The 19,588-nt window shown below is 36.2% G+C and overlaps 1 protein-coding gene across 1 annotated transcript in view; it reads right to left on the bottom strand.

Moving 5' to 3' along the window:
• The window catches only part of LOC121026784 (adseverin), an 82,462-nt gene that overhangs the window by 45,585 nt on the left and 17,289 nt on the right, over positions 1-19,588 (bottom strand). The window contains exon 4 of the mRNA XM_040469562.1: positions 7,856-8,005. Within this exon, the coding sequence (XP_040325496.1) occupies positions 7,856-8,005 (150 nt within the window). The remainder of the gene's footprint in view (positions 1-7,855; positions 8,006-19,588) is intronic.

Genomic DNA, 19,588 nt, shown 5'->3' with positions numbered 1-19,588 from the left:
CAAGAATGGGAAATTACAAAACATTTAAGACAATGTTCAATTTCCCAAGAATTTACAAGAAGACCCTGGAAAATAATGGAGGGATAAATAAGGAAGCTAAAGCTACTTGCACAGTACTCATGAAGTGTTCATCTGACGAAACTTTTGTCTCCTACTGTCTAAGTGTTTACTGTGTCCACTGACCAAATTATTATCTCAGGCAGCTCAAATTTCCACCCTTACAAAGTACACAGTTGTGACTAACAATGAAATCAGTAAGAAGGCAACAGAAAGTAGTTTACTGAGTGATGGGTGGGGGGTGCTATTACAAACCCAAAAAACAACCTTAAGTCTTACATTTAAGGAGCTCAAAATACCCATGTTTGTTCCCAGATGCTGAAAAGCAAAGTGATTTTTATTTTTATATTACTTTTCTATAAATCTTTAGAACCTTTAAAAAATACTATATACTCATTGTTCCAAAATGGTCATGAGGGGATTTTCAAAACAGCTCCCTATTTCTTTCTTTTTTTTAATGTTTATTTATTTATTTTGAGAAAGAGAGAGAAAGGGGTGGGGGGGGGGGGGGAGAGGGAGACAAAGAATTCCAAGCAGGCTCCACACTGTCAGCACAAAGCCTGACGTGGGGCTCGATCTCATGAACCAGGAGATCCTGACACGAGCCAAAATCAAGAGTCAGATGCTCAACCGACTGAGCCACCCAGGCACCCCTAGCTCCCTATTTCTATTTTTGGTATCATTTGATACTATTCTACAAAGATAAATGGGGACTGATCTATCTAACCAAAGGTCATCCCCAGAAAATAGTCTGTCCCACTCTCTATATAGCAACATTTTCAAAATGATCATACTTAATTTAAACATACAATATTTTAGTTAAAATATTGAATTGTGAGCCCATGGAAATTCAATAAGCCCAACATTATGTTATGAAACAAACATTTCCACAGAGAAACTTTGACAGAATTATAAATTTCCAAATTTCCAAATATTTCCAACTTTTTCTTTCTTAATCTTCTACTTTGCATGCTAAATAAAATATATGAATATTCCAATATCCAGGTTACTAGCTGTTCAAAATCACTCCAAGTTTTACTTCTCTGTAAATTTAGATTATATAAGAACTTAGGAAGCATTAATAATATGCAATGCCTTTTGATGTTAACTTTGGGGGAAAAATAACACAAATATATCGGGTGATTTTAAAAATAAAGCTCTACACTTGTATAGTTCCTTGGAGTTCATGGGGTATATTCATTTTTAATCTAGCGATAACAAGAGGCAGCACCAGCACTGTGGGCCACAGCCAAGCAAAGTAGTCAAGGTCAGTGGACAGCAGTGTTGTGTGCTAGAGAGAGAGAGAAGTGGGTTTTTGTGGTAGCTGGACACTAAGTGGGGAGGTAGGCTGACCTGGAAGGAAGCACTCTACAGATAAGAGTATCCAACTACAGCTCCTGGAAACATGGATTTTTATCATAGGATGAAAAGTTTTAGATACCAGCTACTTGTTTCTCTTTTTTTTTAATTTTTTTAATGTTTATTTATTTTTGAGAGAGAGAGGACAGAATGAGAGCGAGAGTGGGGAAGGGGCAGGCAGAGATGGAGAATCTGAAGCAGACTCCAGGCTCTGAGCTGAGAGCACAGGGCCCAAGGTGGGGATTGAACCCATGAGCCATGAGACCACGACCTGAGCTGAAGTCAGAGTTTAACCAACTGAGCCATCCAGGTGTCCCGATATACCAGTTACATTTAAAAAAATTTTTTTAATGTTTTATTTATTTTTGAGACAGAGAAAGACAGAGAATGAGCAGGGGAGGGGCAGAGAGAGAGAGGGAGACACAGAATCTGAAGCAGGCTCTAGGCTCTGAGCTGTCAGCACAGAAGCCAATGCGGGGCTCAAACTCACAAACCGCAAGATCATGACCTGAGCAGAAGTCAGATGCCAAACCGACTGAGCCACCCAGGCGCCCCTTCCAGTTACTTATTTTTAATGTGCTACATGCTTTCACCTGAAGTACATGCTGCCTAACACATGGGAAGGTATTGTAGTCAATATAATCAAGCCCAAGACTCAGCTATTACTTTCCAAAAGGTTAGTTGTTAACTATCCACCTGCAGATAGAAGACTAGTAGAATATATGAATTGTATTTATCTAAATTTCAACTGCTCTTTTGTAAATGCAGTTGATTTTAAAACAATCAACAGTACGTCTTTTTCATATCTTCACCAACACTATTATCTAAAACATAGAAGAGTTTTTTTAAGAGATACTACTATCCTTTAGAAAATAGAAAAACAAATGTAATGGGTGTCTGGTACCATGTAGTTCACAGTTAATTGTATTAATTATCCAAATACGAATGATCAAGGAGTTAGAGCTATGAAGGCAACACAGATCTAAAGGCAGTTTAGTGTCTTCCCTCAAGGAACTTAGCCTGGCAAATGATAACACATAAATTTTATTTGGCAAAATACTTGGGAAAAATAGAACTAAATTTTTATTCTTAGCTTAAACAGACATCTCTAAAGAGTAATTTAAGAAATACTTACACTATTTAACTCTAGATTTACTCACAAGATACCCAGATGAGCACATCATACATATCCAACCAACTTGCCAAGAGAATGACTGAAAACGCTATTTTATTTTCAAGTTGTCAACTATGACTTAGAATAAGATGAACACAAGTCCTATATTGGGAGATCCTTCGGAGGTTAATTTAGCCTATATGCTATTATCATATAGCCTAAAATACACGAATTTCATCATGAGAAGGCTTCCAATCATGGTGGTATGCTTTCTGGTATTTGTGGACCTTAACAATCTGCTCCCATTTTCTGACTCTGTCTTAGATCTAGTGTGTGGTTTTCTTCTCAGACAATAAAATAAGTAATTTCTGACCTTCATTGGGAATGAACACAGGGCTCAATAAATACTTATTAACTGACACATAACATGATATGCCAATTTTCTTTCTTGTCCAGAACCTGAAAAATGATTGCACTGACTTCCCAGGGAGCCTTAGTATTTTTATAAAAGCAAGAAATCTAACGGTTCAGCAATATAGCACTTGCTTACAATTTCCTTATAGCATGGTTACTGCCAGTATTCTTCAGCTAGCATTTACAATGATGATAGACTTAATAAGCTCATTAAATTATATTGAAAAGAAGTCTTTTGAGGTTAAGGCAAATTAGTTGATTTCTGTTGTTATTTCAAAAAAATTTTGCTCCTTCTACATTCTATTTTTGATATCTACCAGATGGTGCTTTTTAAAAAATGAGTCTATAAAACTGATAAATTATCAACCTTGCAATTTTTCCTCAGGGCACTCTTTTAGCTTCCCTCCTAATGTTTAGAGGATGAATAGGACCAATGAAGAAAGTTTTGAACCTTAGGGTTAGTGGCATATTTAGTTTTCCTTCACATTCATTGATTGTTTCTTATAAATAGGAAAAGAAGAAAGAGCAAGAAAAAAGCTTTCCATAATTTATGGGCAGTTTTTCCTGGTAAATACATTTACAGTGATGAAAAAATATGGGTGAGATGTGACTTTACCTACAGGCTTTACTTTAGTTCCATGGACAGAATAATTTTCATATTTAGGCAGATGAGTTTTTAAAAGTGCTAAAGATACAAGAAAGAAGCTGAACATATACCCTATTTCCCCAGACAGCCTTGTTAATACATGTTGTCTCTTAGTGCTGTCTAATATGGGCCCCCCTTAATTACTCCCCCAAGTATTTTGGTTTGAAGGGTAAATTTATGATCATCATAGAATTAAATCATATCAAAATTATATGAATGGTATGGTATGAACAGATAGCAGAAATCTCCAAAAATAAAGATGAATTCTTTAAAAAACTCTCAAAGTTTTTTTCACTATTTATTGTGTTTAGCACTTTGATATGTTAGACATATTCCAAATACTCAGCATCCAATATAGAGTAATGATAACAGAATCATTTAAATATCTTAGAAGTCTTTGATTTTAAGTCATTACTAATCATATACTTTCAAAGTTTCTGAAGACAAATAACTTTAAAAGAATATCATTAAAAACGAATCATTTAAAAGGACCATTTTAAAAGACATTTTGAAAGATTTTTAGATTTTTAGAATCCTTTTCTAGCAATATCAGTAGTTGCATTAGAGTCTCAGAAAAAGAAATGACATTCCATTGTCTTCAACAAGGAAACCTTTTGTGTGTGTGTGTGTGTGTGTGTGTGTGTGTGTGTGTTTGTGCGTGCGTGCGCACGCGTGTGCTATAAACCACTTTAGATAACTTCTGAATCCTATAACCCTCTTCTAAGAAAAAAACTTTTTAATCACATAAAATAGAATACAAAGTACTACAATGAAACCTATTATATTGGGATACAACTATCAAAATGTATTTTCTAAATGTGATAAAGTAATATATAAGAGTTTCCATTTACTCATTAAATAACAATATTGAACAGCAGGTCTAATAACTATCATAATTACCAAGAAGTGACCAACAGCAATGATATTTTAAAGTTATCTGCAATAACATGACCTGAAAAGTCACAGATGCTGCTTATGCTACTGTTTCATCAACTATATTCACACTTGGAGAAGGTTTTCATGAAAAGGTTAGTAGAAATAAGGTAATTTTCTCCTAACCTAATTAATGAGCTCTTTGAATTTTATCATTGTGGGTACAATATTAAGAAAGCCTAGAAAGTCAAACTAGTTTATTATAGGTGCATGATTTATTCATCAAACAACTATTTACCCTTGTAATCAGGCTACAAAACAACATTTGTGAAAACAAAAAGCCCAACAAATTCTTTAAAATGAAAATTCATTGTGTAACTGAGACCTACGAAATATAATGCAGTATATACTGAATGAACTGAATAGAAAGCAAAGTAGATGTTTTCTAGAATATTTTAAAAACCAAAAAATGAAAATCTCCTTTAAAAAAGACATCACATTTTATATTAAGCATTATGTCCTTTATCTCTATCATTAATATTTTAAAATCAAAGTTATATTTTTACAATTTTTTTCTTCAGGTTTGCACTTCCTTTACAAATTTAACAGTGTAATGTTTACGCTTTTTTTCTCTCAAAACTCTGAAAGAAATCCAATAAGCAAGTGTATCAAATGTATATATGCATAATTCAGGCCCTCAACCTCAGTGGTTTCACTTCCTGGAAGAGAGTAGAAATGATTTGGTAATTAAACACAGAAACTGCCTAAGAGACAAGGTGGAATGACAGACGCTGGACCTTAAAGGGACCAGAAGCCACCCTGTCCAACCCTTTACTTCACAAATGAGGAACCAGAGACAAGAGAAGCTAAGGGACTTGGCTTGGGACCCAAGATGACAGTAGAAAAGCTCATCAGATAGTTAACACAGCCCCTCCTCCACTACTCCACTGGGGCAAATCTTGGACCTGGGTCCACACCTACCAAAGCACAGTTACTGAAACAAAAGGTTACAATCAAGTAGAAGTACATCCTACTTATAAATTTTTGCTTCCAAATACGAAACTTGGAAGCCTTAAGTGGTGATTACATTTTACAACAGAGGCCTTTAAAGAATATTAAAATTTCAAGAAGTTGTTTTGAATAGCTTCCAAAGTCTAATTTATTAGCCATGTTATTATGACTATTGAAAAGCCAGTTAACCTCTAATTTTACTTTGTTTTGTTGGATATCCTTTTTTCCCTGATTATAAAATGAAAACACACATCTATTACACTATTACAATAAACTTTGAAAATACAAAGACAAAAACAGAAAAAAAGTAACAAGCAGCCAAGAGCCAAAGGCAAAATTAGTAATATTGCCAATATTTCAGCATATTTCTTTCCAGATATATATGTATATATGAATATATAGCTATATACCTACATATAAACTTACATATAATTATTATATGTAAAATTTTATATCCTGCCTTTTCTCTTAGCATTTAACCATGAACATTTTCCCAGTGAATAAAAGTCACTTCTCAAAAATCACTAACATGAATATCTGTGTTTGGTGGTTATTAAAATAGTAAAGTTTAAAGATATTACAATAAAAGGGGTGCTTGGGTGGCTCAGTCGGTTGAGCATCCAACTTCGGCTCAGGTCACAATCTAGTGGTTGGTGAGTTCGAACCCCACATCAGCCTTTGTGCCGACAGCTCGGAGCCTGGAGCCTGCTTCAGATTCTTTCACTCCCTCTCTCTCTGCCCCTTCCCTGCTCACATTCTGTCTGTCTGTCTGTCTGTCTCTCTCTCTCTCAAAGATAAACATTAAAAAAAAAAAGAACATTACAATAATAAAATTATCTCACAGTTAATTTTTGATCAGCGGATTATGGAGGCTATTGCTACATCAAGTGACTCTCATGTATAAAAACGCTGTAAATCAAAATTGTTAAAAATGTGTACAAGATAGTCATTAGAAAAATTTAAGTGAAAATAGCTAAAATCATTGAGGAAAATGTGTAATATCCCAGGAAATGAGAAAAATCAGAACTCAAAGAGATATCACCTTTATATGCAGGAGGATTCAAGACAATATTATTATAACAGTAAATTTTGATGGGGTTCTGTAAAGTCAAGAGGGAACAAACATTGGTACAAACATTTTAGTGCTTGACATACCACAGGGGTTCAATAAATATTGTTCATTGAACAAATGGGAATCAATGTAGCAATATATATCAAGGAACATGAATATGATTATACCCTTGACCCATAATTGTAAGGGAAAATATAAAATATATACACTTTGGCACTCACTGCAGTTTTCTTTAAGGAGTAACAATGTTCACAACTAAACGTGTAAGACTGCTAAAATCGTTAAGTAAATAACGTAGGTATAAAGAGCCATGGAGATAATTTTCAAATTAATTTAACCACTATACTATAATCATAAGTGTCTTGGCTATAATTCGTGGTTTAAAATGATTGAAGTATTGGGGCGCCTGGGTGGCTCAGTCGGCTAAGCGTCCGACTTCAGCTCAGGTCATGATCTCGCGGTCTGTGAGTTGGAGCCCCACGTCGGGCTCTGTGCTGACCGCTCAGAGCCTGGAGCCTGTTTCAGATTCTGTGTCTCCCTCTCTCTCTGACCCTCCCCCGTTCATGCTCTGTCTCTCTCTGTCTCAAAAATAAACGTTAAAAAAATTTAAAAAATAATAAAATTAAAAAAATAAAATAAAATGATTGAAGTATTTAAAATATTGGTATATTTAATCTTTTGGAATAAGATTTTATTTCATTCTTTTAGTATAATAATTAACTTTAAAATTGAAAAATATCCCTGCATTAAAAATATATATTTTTGGGGGCGCCTGGGTGGCGCAGTCGGTTAAGCGTCCGACTTCAGCCAGGTCATGATCTCGCGGTCCGTGAGTTCGAGCCCCGCGTCGGGCTCTGGGCTGATGGCTCGGAGCCTGGAGCCTGTTTCCGATTCTGTGTCTCCCTCTCTCTCTGCCCCTCCCCCGTTCATGCTCTGTCTCTCTCTGTCCCAAAAATAAATAAACGTTGAAAAAAATTAAAAAAAATATATATATATATATATTTTTTACTTCCAAAATATATTACTATAGCCAATCTCAGAACTGTTCCCTGTTTGTCCTGTGTGACAGACGATGAAGTCAGAGCCTCCTCTGGTGGTCATACCAAGGGTGAAAGAAAACAGTTCATGACTTTCTATTTTCTCTATACCATCACTTAGACAACCTTGATGTTTCCTCTTACCTAATCTTGGCCTAGACTTAGTTTTAGAGAATTAGCTTAAATTAACACACACACACACACACACACACACACACACACACACACACACAACTTAGAGTGGTAAACCTTTAAAAAACAAGTCACAACACCTTTGTGAGTACTGATGGTTCACTTCCGTCTTCCACCACAATTAGTTGTGATCTTCCTTTCCTTTCATTGTCCCGAATGCCAATGGCAACTTGGCTTGCCTTCAGACGCTCGTATTTGTTACATGAGGAACCACACCACTGGTAAATTTCCTAAAAGAAAGAGACAGATCCTTTGACCACAGAAATACGTGGAAGACATTCAGCCCTGTTGTAATACTCACTGTGATTAATTAGGAAAAAAATAAAAAGATATAAAAAATGAAATTAAAGTTATCTACTGTTGAGGTATATACATGATTTTATACTTCATTCTGTATCCTGTTCCTTTGAGTTAGCATCATACATAACCACTTTTTAAACATGGGAAACATAAATATTTACTCACCATTCTTTTTATATATCCACTAATTACAATTTATGAAAGAAGAGTTGTATATACTACTCAAATTTAAAATAAAAATTTACCATATTTCAGAAAGGTAGTCAAGAGTCTGTTGTAGTAATGTGTTCTTGATTTATAAAAATTGATCTAACACTTTTCTAAAGCAACCTAATGAATCTTACCAAGAGCCATAAAAATAATTAAAACCTTTGACCCAGTCATAACACTACCTGGAATTCATTTTAATAAATTATTCATAAAGATTAGGAAAAACCATGTGTACAAGGGTTTTCATTGCCATATAACTAGTAAGGCATTGGGAAGACATTAAATGCTCAGTAATAAGATAACAGTTATATATAATTATGATCCGTAGAAAAAAACAGATACTTAATATCAAAGTTATATTTTAACACAGAAATTTATAAAAATAAAAATAGAATGACAGTTTTGATGTATTATACAGTAAGTAGATTATATTAGCTGCCATTTAGATTAAAACATTGTATGATTTTGACTCAGGTACAGTGTTTAGGAGGTATAGATACAAATGTAAAATAGCCAAATAAAATTTTGTCCATTAAATGTGGTTTAATGAAAGAAAGAAAAATATAATGGTACCTAGGTTTGGTGGGGGTGTTGGAATGGGCATTATCACTCTCTATTTGAGTTGTATAAACTGACACAATCATTTTATGAGGGAAGTTTGACATTGTATCAAAAAATTATGCGTGTTTTTAGAATCAGGAAATTCCATTTCTAGTTATATTACAGAAATATTCGGACATGGTTTACAGCAAAACAAAACAAAAAAGCCACAAATGCCCATCAAGAGGGAGATGGCTGTATAAATGTTGTTCTATGGATATTGCAGACTATTCCTCAATGGCTTAAAACTGAGGAAAATGTTTAAATACTGACATAGACAATTATTCAAGTTATACCATCCAAAATAAAATAAAGACACAGAATAATATAATTATATTTAAGTGGAAACAAAATCATAAGCTCTGTTTCTGGGTTTGCAGAAAAATACTTCTATTTATTTTTATTTTTTTTTAATTTTTTAATGTTTATTTATTTTTGAGACAGAGAGAGACAGGGTGCGAGTAGGGAAGGGGCAGAGAGAGAGGGAGACACAGAATTGGAAGCAGGCTCCAGGATCTGAGCTGTCAGCACAGAGCCTGACGCGGGGCTCGAACTCACGAACCGCGAGATCATGACCTGAGCCAAAGTCGACACCCAAACGACTGAGCCACCCAGGCGCCCCAGAAAAATACTTTTAAAGATACACAGTTTTACCAGATGGATAGAGGCGTGTATACACAGAAAGAAAGCCTTCAACTTTCACTGTATCTAAATTAAAAGGTTTTTGTTTTGTTTTGTTTTCTTTTTTAAAGTCACTCACATTTATTAGGTGCCTATTGTGAGCTAGAGGCTGGGGATAGAGAGAAGAATGAGAAAGCTAGCAAGGAGGGATTGATATGTAAACAACGAATGCTAATATATTTGCACTACACTCGGTTTTCAAAAGGGTTCCACACAGGGTCCTTCTAGTTAGTCTTAGAGAGCTGGTTACCACAGTGGTTAGTGTGAAGGAGACAGATCCCGGTGGCAACTTACCATCTATATGACCTTGGGTTTACAATTTTCAAAAGAGCACATCAATTAACAACAACATCAAAGAATGCCCAAGCATTCAGAGAGATTGGCTCTTTTCTCTGATGATAAGACATTTCCAGCTCAGAGTCTTTTCTTTATTTAAAATTAGTTTACTGATTGGCTAAAATAGGCAAGCTGTCTTCTGGGCCCCAGGGGCCCAACTTTGAATCGCAAAGGCCTGGGACAGTCTCTCTGATCCCTCATCCAACCATGTTCCTGATGCACCTATTCCATATTCCTCTTCAAGAATAAAATACACGTTTTAGGAATTCAAGCCTTTATAAGAAGTAAAATAAAAAAGACTATGTCTTGCAACTCCTTTCACTCTAGAATCTGAACTAGTCTACGTGGTCAAGGGGCATTTCTTTTCTGTTTTTAAAAGAATGGTACACTGCTATTGTTTCCTGTCTATTTTCTTTTCTACATCTAGGTACCTGAATATAGAGAATCACATTTGAAGTCAATTTGAATACTATGCCCAGGTCAGCAGTTAACAGAGTATAAACAAATGGTCGTCAACAGGTAGTCAGTGCCTATCACTGAGCATTAAAATCAGGTGATGGGGTAGGAAAGGTGATTTTGAAAAATACAGATACTTGAGCGATACCTTAGGGACTCTCAGGTGTGTTCTGGGCAGCCCTGTTTTTTGAACGCACCTTAGATGGTTCTAGCATTCAACAAGTGCTGAGAACCCCTCAGCCCTGCTGGTGCCCTAGCACATTGCACCTGGCAGGCTTTTACAAAGAATCTGTAACATCTAATTACTCAATGCAGCCAAGCAGGCTTCTCTGCGAAGTACATCTAGCCTCTTGGCTCAGATTTCTTTCCTATGCTATTCCATGAGACTTTGTAAATGATTCTTTTCTCAGTATGTTTGAGAAAACAAACTTCTAATATTTACATTACAGGGAAATATAGGGCATAGATCAGAAGATCAGATCTCTAGATTTCTCAGACTTATTAGCAACTTTCACTACTGACTTGTATTTATATAATTGTCCAACAGGTGTTTATTTTCTCCCTACCTTACTTCAAAGAGATGATATAAATCATGCTAAATTTCATTAGCTTCTGTAAAGCATTATGGAAGCTTGGCAAAATGTGTTTAGAAAAGAATTGTAGATAATAATTTAATATAATTATTATTTAATGTAGAATTTTACCACGTTCCATGAAACCCGATATATTTTCTATGATATTACCTTGGGCTGAGAGTTTCTATGTGTAGTATCAGTTCACAGATAAATTTAGTTATAGAAAATATTCCTCACCATTACTGATAGGCCTCAGTTTCCACTTTGAAAATAGCAAAAAGAAAAAAGCTGGAGATATCACAATCCATGATTTCAAGATATACTACAGAGCTACAGTGATCAAAACAATATGGTACAAGTGCAAAAGCAGACACTTAGAATAGAGAACCCAGAAATACACCCATTCCTATCTAATCACTTAATCTATGACAAAGGATGCAAGCATTTGTAATGAGGAAAAAAGTCTTTTCAATATATGGTGTTGGGAAAACTGGACGGCTACATGAAAATGAGTGACACTAGAACACTTTCTTTCACCACACACAAAAATAAACCCAAAATAGATTAAATACCTAAATGTAAGACCTGAAACCATAAATTCCTAAAGGAAATTATAGGCAGTAATCTCCTGGACATTAGCCCTAGCAACATTTTTCTGGATGTGTCTCCTCAGGCAAGAGAAATAAAAATGAAAATGAACAATTGAGACTACGTCAAAGTAAAAAGCTTCTGTGCAGTGAAGGAAACTATCAACATAATGAAAAGGCAAACTACTGAATAGGAGAAAATATTTGCAAATGATATATCCAATAAGGAGTTAATATCCAAAATATATAAAGAACTCATACAACTCAACACCAAAAAAAAAAAAATCTGATTTAAAAAAATGGGCAGAGCACCCGAATAGACATGTTTTCAAAGAAGACATACAGACAGATGGCCAACAGACACAGGAAAACATGTTCAACATCACTCATCATCAGAGAAGTCCAGACCAAAACCACAATGAGATATCATCTTACCCCTGTCAGAATCGCTAGAATCAAAAGGACAAGAGATCACAAGTGTTGGTGAGGATGTGGCAAAAAGGGAACCCTTATGCACTGTGGATGGGGACATAAATTGGTGCAAACACCGTGGAAAACAGTATGGATGTTCTCAAAAATTAAAAATAGAACTACCCTATGATCCACTAATTCCGCTCCTGGAATAAAGAAAATGAAAACACTAACTTGAAAAAGTATACGCATTCCATGTTCACTGCAGCATTATTTATAATAGCCAAGCTGTGTAAGCAACCTATACAACCACCTGATAAATGAATGGATAAAGAAGACACAGACATACACACACCTGATATTACTCAGGCATAAGAAAGAATAGGATTATATCATTTATGACAACATGGATAGACCTAAAGGGTAATATGGTAAGTAAAATAAGTCATACAGAGAAAGACAAATATCAAGATTTCACTTAAATGTGGAATCTAAAAAATAAAACAGACAAAAACCAGAAACAGAATCATAAATACAGAGAACAAACTAGTGGTTGCCAGAGGGGAGAAGGGTGGATGAAATAGGTTACTGGGATTAAGAGATACAAACTTCTAGTTATAAGATAAATGAGTCACAGGGATGAAAAGTACAACATAAGAAATATAATCAACAACATTGTAATAACATTATATGGTGACAGATGGTGACCACACTTATCGTGGTGAATGCTGTGTAATGTATGGAACTGTCAAATCCCTATGTTTGTACACCTGAAACTAATACAACATTGTATGGCAACTATACTTCAATAAAAAAATTTTTAAATAGTGAAATCTTATGTAGGAAATGCTCATAAAAATAACAAAACTTTTTTTTTTTTCAAAGTTTATTTATTTTTGGGACAGAAAGAGACAGAGCATGAACGGGGAGGGGCAGAGAGAGAGGGAGACACAGAATCGGAAACAGGCTCCAGGCTCTGAGCCATCAGCCCAGAGCCTGACGCGGGGCTTGAACTCCTGGACCGCGAGATCGTGACCTGGCTGAAGTTGGACGCTTAACCGACTGTGCCACCCAGGCGCCCCACAAAACTTTTAAAAGTAGAATTTTCCTTTTAACTCAAGATGACCAAATCACTAAAGAAAGCGTGACAGAAAATTTCTAATTGGACATGAAAATGAATGCTTTGTGTTATGCTTACTCTTTTGTCATTCATTTTGTGCTGCTATTTCTATAAAAGCAACAGATTATTTTATTTACTAGACTTAATTTTCCATGGTTAATTCAGACATGAAATACAATGAAATATACACTGCACTTATAAACTGCCAAAAGCCAGAATTGTTTAAAGAGTTATATTAATTAAAAAACCCTTTTCTTTCAAAGTTGCTTAAGTTTTTCTGCAAAATATATTTCATTTGATCATGGCAGCAATGCATTAAAACATGCTTTACATTTTAAACAGAAAAATCTATTTAAATTTTAAACGGAATCTTAGCAATCCATTAAATTTGAGCAATTTAAATTCTATCACGGGTGGATGATGTGTTTAGGACATCACATTTTAACAAAGCTCTACTGTACTGAAATAAATGTGTGCAGTACTATTAATAAGTTGTACTGACAACACTTACTTTATTCAGAGGTAGCTGGTTAAGACCACTTCACCACTCTGTGCACAAGGAAACTCTGTACTCAATTGGCCTTGTGCTTGTAATTTAACTCACACTATTTTTTGGAAAGAGTGAGCTAAAAAAAAAAAAAAACCCAAAAATGCAACACAGAGCTAAAAAATCCCTGAACTGATGTAATAGGTTGATATGTATTACTACAACAAAAAGTTTTCATTGTAATTTAAATTGTTTTATTTATAATACTTTAATGGGATTTATTTAAAAAGCCTGTTGTAAATCTGATTTAAGTAGACTCAACGTTGAAAATTACAAAGCAAACATGGTTTCAGGGGTAACTATTTACCCTCTAGGATCCTAAGGAATTTGACAACTCAACATTAAATGTTCTACTTCTTTGGGGGAAGGGACATAAAACCCTTTGTCAATATGGAAGCATCCATTTGCTTCAGAATGAAATGCACTTAAATTCTGGCAAACATTTGCTGATGTACATATTGCTTCTGGACACCCTACAGTTGAAGTTTGTGAAATTACAATTAACTCTTAATATACAAACAATTAAAGGAAAACAAAATTACTCTGGATAACTGGAAAAGTACATAAGACAGTAAATATAAATCTGCTACAGGCAATTCATTTGGACCACCAATAATAAGAAATAAAAGCAACTGAGTGAAATTTATGGAAACAACCACACCAAGGACAAAGTAGACGTTTCCAAAATTTCCTTTAAACTACGTGGTCAGAGTTAACAAAACATAAAAGTGCAGTCAAACCTCATTTGAGGACAGGAAATAAGAGCAGAAATAAAACAATGCTCAGTGATGTCCTTGAAGGGAAACAAGATTTCAGAAGCTGAGTTTAAGGAGCACCCACAACTGCCCATGTGATGTTGACTCATAACATGCAAGGAATTCATCACAGACTCATTATTCTTTTGTCTTTTACTGAGTTTTTTATTCTAAATACATCTATAATTTTATAAAAGGAAAAGAGGGGCCAGACCTCTTCCTTTCCCTTGCCTCTACTGGCTTTATTTTTACTGTGTGCAGTTTTCCCTTAGATCTAGTTAACTAAATATAAAAGTTTATTCAGATATCCCTTTCTGCTGGAGGCTCTCTAAGCATAATTTAAACATGGTAATGACTTGTGAGATACCTCCTGTTTCTATTTCAAAACTTTAAACCATGACTTTATTTTTTTTTTTTTTAGCTTTTAGACGAACAAGTATTTATTTACATCCTGTTTTGTTGTTCAAACCCAAACAAGGCCAATATCATTCACTGACCCATATGTGTATTTTTAAAAACACCTCTGATTGAAGAATGGAAGATGAATGGATTGTGTGTGTATGGCCACTAAAGGCTTGGTGACAAGAAAGGAAGGGATTGCAATATGAACTAGGGCACAGCAATGGTGATGGAGAAGAGAAGAATCGAGCAATAGCTAAAAGGTTAAAGCCTACAGGATTGGTCTACAATGCCCTTTGGATGTATCCTGTAAGACCGGGAGACCGGGGACATGACTTGCGCCCTTCTAGACTAGCTGCTGGTAGTGATGTCACGAGGTGACAGCTTTGGGATCATTCCTTTCACAACGATAGTGGGAGGTGGTGAAATTATGTTCTTTATACTCTTCAGACTACTTGGAAAATCAAACAAGTTTTATCATTACTTTTCATCAAAATAATTTCTGCCAGCCATGTAAGTTGGTGACTTAACCATTTTTAATTCTGTTTACTGGTTTTTCAGACACATAACCCTGAATTTTCCAGCACCTTTAGATATTTGCCATACTGAAATGGTTTTCAATGTTAACTGTACAATAAAATGACCCAGGTTGAGGCCCAAAAACTACTTACACCGAAGCCCCATCCCAAACCATTAAAATCAGAATCTTTAGGGGTCAAATCATATAGGCATCAGTATTCTAAAAAACTTTTCCTAGTGATGGGGCAACTGGGTGGCTCAGTCAGTTAAGGGTCCGACTTTGGCTCAGGTCATGACGTCATGGCTAGTGAGTTCAAGTCTGGCCATCCAGCTCTGTGCTCACAGCTCAGAGCCTGGAGCCTGCTAAGGATTCTGTGTCTCCCCCTCTCTCTGCCCCTCACCTGCTCACAGTCGCTCTCTCTCTTTCAAAAATAAATAAACATTAAAAAAATTATTCAGATCTCTTCCTAGTGATTCTAATGTGAAACTGAGAATTAAAACATGAATCATATTACCTTGGGAGTTGTCTTTCCTAGGGCCCTTGTAATGTGTCTGTGTCTGCATTCTAGCACTTCTCACCTTCTACCTTGTCATACCCCAAGGCTTGTATGTGTCTGTGCCTCTCACCATTTGAGAGCACCTGGAGGCCAAAGGTTAGCTGGTTTCCATCGTTATACTCAGGTACCCAGTGCACACTAAGTGCACAATAACTATCATTCATCCCTACTTTTGTTGCAGGGTAAATTTTAGAAATTTAACAATAGGTTTATCTTTCCCATTATCTTCTCTTGCTGCCTCAAGGCTTTCCCCTCATCAGTCTAATGGAATGCATTATTTTTGGGTAATGACAAATTTATTCAGAACAAAGATTTTGTCCATTTTTTTGTTCTAAGGTAAACATTTTTAAGTGATAGCAGACACAAAGTCTGAAAGCCAACATAGGTTTCATTTAAAAGAGCTTTGATTTTGTTAAAGTTCTCTGAGGGAAGGAGTGAGGAAGCAACCAATAGAAATTTGGTTTTGCACAGCAAGAACCAGAGTCTTGGCCTTAGGGGCCAGAATGTACTGCAGGAACCAGGGAGCAGGCAGCGCTGTGAAATGGTGTAAGGCTGACTTGTCAGGTCCAGGGAGAGAAAAGTAGATTACAGGGGAACTATAATCAGATGCAATGAATCTTTGAGAAGAGCTCAGTACATTCCCTTCCAACATATTTGTCATATATTCATCCATGACCTTGAGTATTAGAGGAGAAACACCTGCGGGCAGTGTCCAGGCAATCAGACCAATGTCTACTGGTACAATGTGGGTACAGTGTCCCCACAACTGCATGTGGCAAAAATAAGGGAAAAATATGTATGGGAAAAATAAGGCAGAATTCCTGAGGGGCTACTGGAATGACTGACAAAACCAGAAAGGGTCTTGCGGTGGATATGTGGACATATCAGATCAAATAAGGCCATAGATATTTTTCCAGCAAAAATCTTGGGACAGAGACCAAAGCCCAAAGCTTAAAACCCAAAGCTCAAGAATGAATGAAAGGGCCAAGACTCAATGAATGATAGAGAGGAGTGAGGGCTAAAGCCTGCAAACCAGATTCACTTCTGATGTCAATCTCGTCCCCCATCCCAGTCCATAATATTACACAAACATCCCCTGTACCTGATGGATGGAAAAGAGAATTGGTGAGATAAGTATGATTTGCTTTAATGATAAACAAAATTCACCTTAATAGGGCAAGATTATTTTATTTTTAACCCTTCTGCAGCAATAGAAGCTTAACTATAAAGTAACGCTGAACTATAGATGAAAAAAGAGAATTACATCTCTATATACATGACTGCATGAGACCATACGCTTTATGTCGGACAGATGTACATTTGTTGAAACATTTCTTGAGTGACTGTACTTTCTGGGCCTTATATCATAGACAAAGTGAGTGAGTGAGGCTAGTAAGTGAGTGGAGAGGCAATATGGAAAACGCTCAAAGTAAGTGTGCATGGTAACAGGAAATATGAGATAAAGGATTGCCTAATTTTACAGGAGCGTGATGTGGGACAGGGGAAGAAGGGAGGAAGAGGTCAAGGAGTACATTATAAAGAAGCAATATCACAGTTGAATATTAAGGATGAGATGATAATGGGATGCTTACCAAAGAAAAGTGTTGCAGAGGAAAAGTGGATTCTAGGCAAAGGAAATAATGTGTGTAAAAGCAAAAACATGGTGACTTGAGGGGAAGTCTCATGCCCAGCACAATGAGATAGTACCATGGTGATGAAGAACACGGGAAGGATTCAGGAGACACTCAGGAAGTAGAAGAGAGTAGACCTAGTGACTGAATGTGCAGCCCCTGGGAGAAGTCATCTGGATGACTTCTGGATTTGGGGTTGGAGGTCTAAATTACTGGTAGCTTCATTCAACTCATAAGAACAAGAAGATACAAAATCATTTTGGAATCAGAGGGTAAGGTTGTAGGTTCCATTTTTAGACTTGTCCAGTGAGGTTCTTGTGATATACACAAGAAATATCTGGGAGGTAGTGTGAAATACTGACACAGAGCTCAGGCAGATTTACCAGTGGGTGAGTAGTTGAAGCTTTGGGTGAGGATATGTTTGCTCAGTAAGAATGAGTAAAGAGACAATGATAAAAGTGGAATCCTTTAAGGTCAGGAACAAGACAGGGATGTCCACTCACGCCACTGTTATTCAACATAGTATTGGAAGTCTTAGCCTCTACAATCAGACAACACAAAGAAATAAAAGGCATCCAAATCGGCCAGGAGGAGGTCAAACTTTCACTCTTCGCAGATGACATGATACTCTATATGGAAAACCCAAAAGATTCCACCAAAAAACTGCTACAATTGATTCGTGAATTCAGTAAAGTTGCAGGATATAAAATCAATGCACAGAAATTGGTTGCATTCCTATACACCAACAATGAAGTGACAGAGAAATCAAGGAATTGATCCCATATACAGTTGCACAAAAAACCATAAAATACCTAGGAATAAATCTAACCAAAGAAGTGAAAAATCTATACACAGAAAATTATAGAAAGCTTATGAAAGAAATTGAAGAAGATGAACAAAAAAAAAAAAAAAAAGAAAAAGATTCCATGCTCCTGGATAGGAAGAACAAATATTGTTAAAATGCCAATACTACCCAAAGCAATCTACATATTCAATGCAATCCCCATCAAAGTAACACCAGCATTCTTCACAGAGCTAGAATAAATAATCCTAAAATTTGTATGGAACCAGAAAAGACCCCAAATAGCCAAAGCAATCTTGAAAAAGAAATCCAAAGCGGGAGGCACCACAATCCCAGACTTTAAGCTATACTACAAAGCTGTAATCATCAAGACAGTATGGTACTGGCATAAGAACAGACACTCAGATCAATGGTACAGAATAGAGAACCCAGAAATGGACCCACAAATGTATGGCCAACTAATCTCTGACAAAGCAGGAAAGAATATCCAATAGAATAAACACAGTCTCTTCAGCAAGTGGTGCTGGGAAAACTGGACAGCGACATGCAGAAGAATGAACCTGGACCACTTTCTTACACCATACACAAAAATAAACTCAAAATGGATGAAAGACCTCAATGTAAGACAGGAAGCCATCAAAATCCTCGAAGAGAAAGCAGGCAAAAACCTCTCTGATCTTGCCCGCAGCAACTTCTTACTCAACACATCTCTGGAGGCAAGGGAAACAAAAGCAAAAATGAACTACTGGGACCTCATCAAAACAAAAAGCTTCTGCACAGTGAAGGAAACAATCAGCAAAACTAAAAGGCAACTGACAGAATGGGAGAAGATATTTGCAAACGACCTATCAGATAAAGGGTTAGTATCCAAAAATCTATACAGAACTTATCCAACCCAACACCCAAAAACAAATAATCCAGTGAAGAAATGGGCAAAAGACATGAATAGACACTTCTCCACAGAAGACTTCCAGATGGCCAACTGACACATGAAAAAATGCTCCTCATCACTCATCATCAGGGAAATACAAATCAAAACCACAATGAGATACCACCTTACACCTGTCAGAATGGCTAACATGAACAACTCAGGCAACAACAGATGTTGGCGAGCATGAGGAGAAAGAGGATCTCTTTTGCGTTGTTGGTGGCAATGCAAGCTGGTGCAGCCACTCTGGAAAACAGTATGGAGATTCCTCAAAAAACTAAAAATAGAACTACCCAACGACCCAGCAATTGCACTACTAGGCATTTATCCACAGGATACAGGTGTGCTGTTTCAAAGGGATACGTGCACCACCATGTTTATAGCAGCACTATCAACAAT

The sequence above is a fragment of the Herpailurus yagouaroundi genome, unplaced genomic scaffold (genome assembly GCF_014898765.1).
Source record: "Herpailurus yagouaroundi ecotype Mexico unplaced genomic scaffold, PumYag 162475, whole genome shotgun sequence".
Classification (NCBI taxonomy): Eukaryota; Metazoa; Chordata; class Mammalia; order Carnivora; family Felidae; genus Herpailurus; species Herpailurus yagouaroundi.
Note: the sequence above shows the minus strand (reverse complement) of the source record. Positions and strands in the feature narration are given on the sequence as shown.